This window comes from Malus domestica, chromosome 05 (genome assembly GCF_042453785.1).
Source record: "Malus domestica chromosome 05, GDT2T_hap1".
Lineage (NCBI taxonomy): Eukaryota > Viridiplantae > Streptophyta > Magnoliopsida > Rosales > Rosaceae > Malus > Malus domestica.
Window position 1 is genome coordinate 42,550,605 of NC_091665.1, and position 9,125 is coordinate 42,559,729.

Sequence of the window (9,125 nt, forward strand, 5' to 3'; positions counted from 1 at the left end):
TGTGAGAGAAGATGTACTAGCCCCACGTTGGGGCAAATCGGTGCGTATCTTTTAGTTGGTGTTTCGATTTACAATCGAAATTATATTTGCTGTAACATTTAGTTATTTTTTCTTCTTTTTTAAAAGAGGGACAACTGGTGGCAAGCTACGGTTATCCACTCATTTCGAGGGCTGGAAAGATTCACAAAGGCATTTCAGCCTCCTCCTGTACACAAGTTTGGCTTCCACATTGTAACATTTAGTATAATAGTTATTGGCGACAACGAAAAGCAAATTTTTCTGCAATAATATTCGTACTTACCACCAACAACTATCTAATACAATGCATAGGTTATATGCTGAATTCAAATAGAGAACATGTAAAGTTTGTGTTTGATTAGCAACGAAACTGCTGGCTTAAGACCATCCGATAACAGCGACAAGAACATAAAGCAGAAGCAGTGATAGGGGGTACAGAGTGTATGCTAGAATGCTTGTCCAAAATGGGAACTTTCTGCTGAAGCTGGCAGAAAGACCAACCGCTGTCGAAATAAGTAAAACAACTAAAACTTCAGCAGAGACGTCCCATGATAAATTGCGTATGTAAACAAGGGCCAAAAATATGACCAACCCCAAAATGTTGTTCATGAACACCGCGTTGTAAATCTGCAGAGAACAATTCAAATGTTAGATAATGTTGATTATATGAGGTTGCAGTGTTGTGTTTTGGCTCACCGAAAGTGTTAGGGACGGATTTTTGGAGTAGAAATCGGTGAAAATAAGTATCTTACATCATCAGACGCTTAAGTGTGTAATAGTAGTAAAACAATATATTTGAGTTTATGGAGAGAAACAGACCTCAGAAAGTGTTAAAGAAATTGCATTCTCCGTTCTGTCTCTGGCAGACGTTACTGACGTTAGTGCCAGTCTGTAGTTCGTAGACAAGGGTATCACAACATAAGAGACCACGAAAGAAGGGATGCTTGCAGCTGTGGAGAACTCTTGGAGACTTACCATGAGCGGCATTGAAAGAAAGACCGTCATGGCAGTTCCTAGAATAATTAGAAAAACAGCCTTCAGGAGATTCATCCACGATTTATCAGCACCCTTAGTCTTCTTTTTCTTAGAGATCAGCGGCGTCTGCTGATCTTCCATAGTTTTCTCATTCTGCAAGTGCAATTTAATGACCCGGATGAAAATCTAGTTTTTCTAAGCATTGAAATATAGTCCTATCAGGAAAACTTGGGCATCAGAGCAAATGTGCTCCTCCCCTATGCAGGTAATTTCAAGTCCTCTTCCCACGGTTTTACATTAGTTTAAAGTAAAATATCGTTTGTCAAAAAATATATTTTCAGTCCTACTAGGGCTGAACTTATACCTTTGAATTATTTCTTCTGAAAAGCGATTTATGTTCATGACCTTTACTGTTGGCAGAGGGCATAACTGGATCAATCCATTTTGAGATTCCATTCACAAATTCCGTCTCAGCTATTTGAGCGTCGCCAGAGATATCAAATTGCTTCATCACTTCTGCTACATAATCATCGTCATCCAGACCAAATTCTTCTATTTGTATTCCTAGGATCAATGCTCTAAGTTCATCTGCTGATATGTATGTGTTATGATTCTTGTCTATTCTATGGAACAGCCTGCAAATAAATTTAGAAAACGACTAAATGATGAGATCATGGCATTTCAGTGGTTCAGGTGGAGTGAACTAAAAACAGAAACTGGGTACTTACCCTTTTATATTGGATACATTAGGGTTTCCGCGTACTGTCAGAAGACTTGGCAGTATGTTTTCCAGTCTGTATTTACGCATCAAATATTCATGCCTTCTGCTCTGAATCCATGGCTGAAAGAACTGCATAATTGTTTTCTATCAGTTAAGAAGTTCACAAATACAACATTTCTAACTTACAGTGAGTTCATCATTGCTTAAACAATCAAAAGTTTTCTTCGGATTCTTATTATTTCAGTCGTTCAACTAAGTATTGCCGAGGAATTTTATTTTCTTGAAATTTTGTGTTACCTGGTAGATGAAGTAATTGGCAAGGAATGCAGATGCAATCAGTAAAGAAACTAAGATCACAACTCGAACTGCTCTGGTTGAAGTCAAGATTTTTGCCAGTTGAAGAATGAGAAATGGGATCAACGAGAGCATCATGATTCTTGCAGTATCTCGGGTTTCGACATCAGTTCTGACACCAGACCCTGCACAGCCATGTTTACTTATACATCAAGTTATCATATTTTAGATCTTTTTGTCTCAGTGAGTGTGTTGATTAGTGTTTGTGGAAATCAGATAAGAAGTAAACCAGTTAAACTGAAGGGTTTCTTAGTTTCTGGATTTGATGAACTTTGAGAATCCGAGAGGTCGTAGCTGCCGAAAGCAACAACAGAACCCCAAATTAGGGTAAGAATCATGATTGTTGATCCTGCAAGCATGCCCATGTTCATTTCTGCCATTTCCTCCACAGTTGTTGTAGTTGCTGTAACTCCGGTTACTGGTGAACAAAATGTGAATTTTTGTTACGAATTTACAACACATATTACATGTCATCTGTATTTCTACTTTGATTTAAAACCAGAACTTCTGAACATCTATCATGAATCTTTGTCATGAATTTACAAGACATATTACATATCATTGTTGACTTTACATTTTCTTATAGTTGTAGTTCCCCAATTTAACACTTGTTAACGCAGTGGGAAATACTCGGACGATTTTTTTTTTCTTCTTCAAAATGGTGCTTTACTTGTCTATTACTATGAAACGAAGTTTGGCGGGACTTATTTTTTAATAGTATTCATACAAAAAATATAGCATAATAGATTTCATGGAGGAGAGGAAGACGATCGATGAACTAATATAATAAACAGTACATGCTGAGGCTTCAGAAGGAGCAAGAAATTAAGGAGCTTACCAAGAACCATTCCAACTTGTGGAATCAAGCCAAGCATGTGGAAAGCACTAGCACCAAAGATACCAGTCCCAAACAACTCAAAAAAGAATTCAGATCCTTTTGAAACATACTGATCTGCAAGGGAGAGCAAGACCTCGTAGACGATTATCAGGGAAAGCAGCCCCCAAACTGAAGTTGCACAAGGCAAGAAGCCATAAGTTGGTTCACAAGTCACAGAATCTGCTTTAAGATTCAGTGCTTCGAGGATCGAAGATTGGCTTATTACGTCGTTTATTCCATCGGATATAAGACCGGAGTCTCTAACAATCCGGCCACTTCCCAAATGGACTAGTTGGAGGACCAGGAAAATGATGAACAAAGCTTGTCTAGACATATCCTGAGACACTTAGCTCTGTAAATGAAAAAATGTGAACGAGAAGGAAAACTTGCTACTTGTTTAGGTTTGAATGGAGATCAATACCATGCAAATTGTGGCATCAGGAAAAATGGACAAAAACTCAAACAAGTTGTGTGACATGAGCAAAATCCGTCTTTTCCTTCCTATGGATTTTGAACAAGTAGGAACAAAAGTTGGTAATTTCTAGAATGTAGCTGGTTTGCAGAAAAAGCTACCAGCCTATTTGGATTTTAAAATAATTTTACCAAATATATTCTTCTATACTTACTCCACAATGCCATTAATTATTGCATAGTTTTGGATTAATAAGTAATGACTCACAGTAAATATAAATGCTATATAAGTTTAGGCTAGTTGGTCAGAACTAGGGGTGGGCAAACGGGTACAGGAACCGCGGGTCGGGGCGGGTACGGGCCGGTTCTTAATTTTTAAAAAGAGAAACGGGGCAGGGTGGGGCGGGGCTTTAGAATTTTAGGGGTGGGCCGAGTCCAGAATTATAAAAAAAAGGGTACCCGGGGACCCGTTTGTGTAACATCCCAATTTTGAAAAGATTACTGTCTCCCAGGCATCCCGTGACAGTTCTCAATCTTGAGAACATTGCCATCTTGTCTCACTCACTCTCTCTTATCTCGATACTTCTATCTCTGCAACTTTCCATTCATCTCCCATCTCTGCAACTTTCCATGCCTCTCATTGTTTATTATCCCCTCATCTCTGCAACTTTCCTTCCCGGAGCAGACACACCATACCCACACCCACACCCCACTGCAACCTCCACCACACCCATCTCTGCAACTCTTATTCCCGAAGCAGACATACCATACCCACACCCACACCTTATCGCGACCTCCACCACAGTGTCTCACACCTTCTTAGAGGCTCTCGTCACTCTTATCTCTTCAGTCTTCTCCCTCTCTCGCTCCCCCAGTCTCTCTCTCCCGACGCCTCTGTCTTTGATTTCACATTGGATCTGTCGATTCTCAACCTCCTCCCTCTCGATCTCTCTCTCCCTCAGTCTCTTTCTCTCCCGACGCATGTGTCTCCGATTTCTCACACCTTGGATTTGTCGATTCTCAGCCTTCTCCCTCTCGATCTCTCTCTCTCTCCCAGCCTTCTGATTTTTTTGATTTTTTTTGTTTGTTTGTTTGGTTTGAGAATCGTCGAAATGTCTGGGAGAGTGGTGGATGATGACTCAGGGGAAGATTTAAAAAGCCTCGGCAAACTTGCCCCCACGTAAGTCCTTGTGTAACATTCCACATTGCCTAGGGGAGTGATCCTTAAATGTATATTCCCATCCTTACCTAGCACGAGGCCTTTTGGGAGCTCACTGGCTTTGGGTTCCGTAGGAACTCCAAAGTTAAGCTAAAAGAAGGCCAGAGCATTTCCAGGATGGGTGACCCATTGGGAAGTTGCTCATGAGTTCCCAGAAACAAAACCGTGAGGGAATGGTAAGCCCAAAGCGGACAATATCGTGCTATGGTGGTAGAACGGGCCCGGGATGTGGTGGACCCAGGTCGGGATTTGACAAAATGATATCAGAGCCAATCCCTGGCTGAAAGTATGCCGATAAGGACGTCGGGCCCCTGAGGGGGGTGGATAGTGACATCCCACATCGCCCAGGGAAGTGATCTTTAAATGTATATTCCTATCCCTACCTAGCACGAGGTCTTTTTGGAGCTCACTGGCTTCGGGTTCCGTAGGAACTCCGACGTTAAGCGAGAATGAGGCCAGAGCACTCCTAGGATGGGTGACCCACTGGGAAGTTGCTCGTGAGTTCCCAAAAACAAAACTGTGAGGGAATGGTAAGCCCAAAGCGGACAATATCGTGCTACGGTGGTAGAGTGGGCCCGGGATGTGGTGGAACCGGGCCAGGATGTGACTGCGCTTGGTGAAAGTATTATGGAGAAATCATTCAATGGAAGAAGCTACTTGGGAGATAGAGGATCGAATGAGAGAGATGTACCCACACTTGTTTTATGATTACTAGTGGATGTATTGGTTGTATGTAATTTCGAGGATAAAATTTTATAAGGTGGGGAGATTGTCACAACTCGTCCCGGAAATGTGTGTTATTTATTTAACGACGGCGTGAAATTACCTAAATACCCTTAGACGTTGAGAATTATTATGGGATGTTGTGGTTTAGACTTAAGATTGTGGACCAATTAGCTATATTCCTCTATTATTGGACCCAATTAGAACTAAGTGTTCTCTTAGTTGTGATTGGTGGCTTTTGGACCACACACCCACCTATCTTCTCTCTCCTTCCCGTTTCATCTCTCTCTCACAGACTCTCTCTTTCTCTATCTCTTCTCTCTTGTACGGACAACTCTCAAGCACTATCTACCATTCACAGATTGAGGAATTTAAAGTCACTATCGTCTTCCTGGTGACTCCACGAGTCGAATAGTAAGCCCAAAACGGACAATATCGTGCAACGGTGGTGGAACGGGCCCGGGATGTGACAAATGGTATCAGAGTCAATCCCTGGCTAGAAGTGTGCCGATGAGGACGTCGGGCCCCTAAGGGGGTGGATTGTGACATCCCACATCGCCTAGGGGAGTGATCCTTAAATGTATATTCCCATCCCTACCTAGCACAAGGCCTTTTGGGAGCTCACTGACTTCGGGTTCCATAGGAACTTCGAAGTTAAGCGAGAAGGAGGCCAGAGCACTCCCAGGATGGGTGACCCACTAGGAAGTTGCTCGTGAGTTCCCAAAAGCAAAACCGTGAGAGAATGGTAAGCCTAAAGCAGACAATATCGTGCTACGGTGGTAGAGCGGGCGCGGGATGTGGTAAACTCGGGCCGGGATGTGACAAATCGAATGGTAAGCCCAAAGCGGACAATATCGTGCTACGGTGGTAGAACGGGCCTGCGATGTGGTGGACCCAAGCCGAGATGTGACAAATGGTATCAGAGCCAATCCCTGACCGGAAGTGTGTCGATGAGGACGTCGGGCCCCTAAGGGGGGTGGATTGTGACATCCCACATCGCCCAAGGGAGTGATCCTTAAATGTATATTCTCATCCCTACCTAGCACGAGGCCTTTTGGGAGGTCACTGGCTTCGGGTTCCGTAGGAACTCCGAAGTTAAGCGAGAAGGAGGCCAAAGCACTCCCAGGATGGGTGACCCATTAGGAAGTTGCTCGTGAGTTCCCAAAAACAAAACCGTGAGGGAATGGTAAGCCCAAAGCGGACAATATCGTGCTACGGTGGTAGAGCGGGCCCGGGATGTGGTGGACCCAGGCCGGGATGTGACAAATAGTATCAGAGCCAATCCCTGCCCGGAAGTGTGTCGACGAGGACGTCTGGCCCCTAAGGGGGGTGGATTGTAACATTCCACATCGCCCAGGAGGGGAGTGATCCTTAAATGTATATTCCCATCCCTACCTAGCACGAGGCTTTTTGGGAGCTTACTGGCTTCGAGTTCCGTAAGAACTCCGAAGTTAAGCGAGAAGGAGGCCAGAGCACTCCCAGGATGGATGACCCACTGGGAAGTTGCTCGTGAGTTCCCAAAAATAAAACCGTGAGGGAATGGTAAGCCTAAAGCCGACAATATCGTGCTACGGTGGTGGAACGAGCCCGGGGCCGGGATGTGACACCTTGTGCTTATATAAGTTTGATTACAGTGGCATGTTGATTACCGTCTTGTTGTTAAGATCCTACGTAAAGAGAATTGCTCGATCGATATCAAACAACTTAGCTTGATCCTTATGATAACCGTCATTTTCTTGCTTTGCGTTTGTTAATTTCTTTTCATTTATGATAACCACGATTTGGTAATATATCAACCTTCATAATTAATGATGTTTATGTATCAGCTTGTCTGATGGCTTATCATTTATTAATTTGTATTCGTATTGATTCATTCATGATCGTTGATGTTTTATTGGACAGAATTGAGAAGGCAAAGCTTGGATTTGGCATGAAGGTCCCCAGAATGGCTGTGTGAACATTCACTTTGCGATTTAAATCTTGTATGCTTCGAGTCTTTAAAGATGATAATGACATGTCAATCACCGTTTAAATTCTTGGCGTGTTCTTGGATCCTATGTGTTTGTTAGTTGTTCATATGTTTGCATCTCTGCGAATGTAGGTGATATGTACATTGTATCATCCAGTTGTGTCCAAGTCGAAGATCTAGGATTTTGGAGGATGGCGAGTCTGGGAGGGGTTCAAAACCGGAAAAAAAAAAGAAAAAAAAAAGAAGAACCCGTGGACCCGTCCTGAACCGGCCCGTTTGAAACGGGCTGGGTTAGGTCTGGTTCCAGTGATCAGATTTGCGATACCCGACCTGTGCCCACCCCTAGTCAAAACAATGTACATGTATTTTTGCATCTAAAGATCAAATCTCCTTCTTGATAAAATAGTTTAAAATAGAAGAAATTGTAGTAATGTTCCTTCAACTTTAACCCAATTAAAGCAATGGTGCCTCAACTTCCCCGTCGTTGATAGCCTCTTCCCTCATACCATTTCCCGCAATTCTCTTCCAGCAATCTCGCACGCACCGAGGAGGACAAGGAGCCATGGTGGATGGACTCCACAGACAAACTGATAATGTACCCCCACAACCATGACACACTTTGCTTAGCCTCCTCATCTGTGTGGCAGGTGACTTATTTTGATGAAATTGACGAAAATGACCATAGCTGCATGTTTTGATGAGTTAAGAGACCAATAATCATGGGTTTTTAATTGATAGACCATTGCTACAATTTGCTCTTTAAAATATATATCATCTTATAACTCTTATCAATTAAAATAACCACGTCGTAACTAAATACTTTATATGGATGACATGTTAAGTTGGATTGAAGATAAAGCAAAACAAGTATTCACCCGAGGAGAAGACTTACATACTAACATGTCATGATTCCAACGCATAGTATGTAGAAACGAATTAATAATATAGCCGAGCTACCAACACAAATCCATATGAAGCTTCATCAGTGAGCTGTAGTCCTAATTATCTACGGAATCTGAATTAAATAATCAAAGTACTGAGCATTTTCAATGCCAACTTGGTCTGCGGACTGCACAGTGGTACAAGTGGGTTGATTTATAAGAAATAGCTTGCTTTCTAGTTTTTTCTTTCTTCATCACTTTAAGGAGCTTTGTATCCCATGCATACGACAAGATCTGGACTAGTAGTTAAGATAATCAAGATATTTTTAAACAAAACGCTATTTTAAATTATCATGAATTACGAGAAAGTAAATTTGAACTCGAACGTAAAGTACATGCACACCACCCGACTAACTAGCCCAACACACATATCTTATAGTCATAATCTTATGGTCGAAGCAATGCTCTACAAGGACCAAGTAGCCGTCTAAATACCCATGTACGTCCACATGGTAATGGGTTTAATAAGCATTTAAGAAATTTTAGAGCAATAGCTCGTTTGTAAGTACTTTTAAAATGATTAAGAGTATCTTTGATTAAAGTGTATGTGGAATAAAAAATCGTTAGTAAAAATGTAAGCAAATTCTGAAAAAACATTTCAAGTGCTTTTAGAATCAAAAAACAATTTCACTAAATGTGTTTTCAGTCATTTTATAAGCAAACTCTAAATCATTTAATAAAAAATTTGGAGCAAAAGAAAATTTAGATGTCACAGCATATATGACAGAGTGAACTGTATCAATAAGCAAGCAAACCAAACACAAACAGCCAAATTAACTCCATCTGCCCTGTGTTCATTTGCAATTCGATGGCTTACCAAGAACCCTCCAAATTACCAATGGTGAAGCCGCAGTGAGAGGCGGTTGAGATATCGTCAAGGATGACTTCTCATTAAAATTTACTTTTACGTAATTTTT

At 41.7% G+C, this 9,125-nt stretch overlaps 1 protein-coding gene across 1 annotated transcript; it reads right to left on the bottom strand.

Moving 5' to 3' along the window:
- Positions 1 to 358: 358 nt before the first annotated feature.
- Positions 359 to 3,462, bottom strand: LOC103434855 (sodium/calcium exchanger NCL2-like). The gene is made up of 7 exons (XM_008373220.4): positions 2,907 to 3,462; positions 2,298 to 2,486; positions 2,012 to 2,193; positions 1,722 to 1,843; positions 1,358 to 1,628; positions 838 to 1,146; positions 359 to 645 (listed from the first exon to the last, which is right to left on the bottom strand). The coding sequence occupies exons 1-7, from the start codon at positions 3,277 to 3,279 to the stop codon at positions 397 to 399; spliced, it is 1,695 nt and encodes a 564-aa protein (XP_008371442.2). The 5' UTR covers positions 3,280 to 3,462; the 3' UTR covers positions 359 to 396.
- Between the last annotated feature and the right edge of the window lie 5,663 nt (positions 3,463 to 9,125).

Coding starts and splice junctions, on each gene's coding strand:
- LOC103434855 (XM_008373220.4), bottom strand. CDS start 3,279: ATGTCTAGACAAGCTTTGTTCATCATTTTCCTGGTCCTCCAACTAGTC. Junction 2,487..2,906: donor ACAAGTTGGAATGGTTCTTG/GTAAGCTCCTTA, acceptor TTTGTTCACCAG/TAACCGGAGTTACAGCAACT. Junction 1,844..2,011: donor CCAATTACTTCATCTACCAG/GTAACACAAAAT, acceptor ACAATTATGCAG/TTCTTTCAGCCATGGATTCA.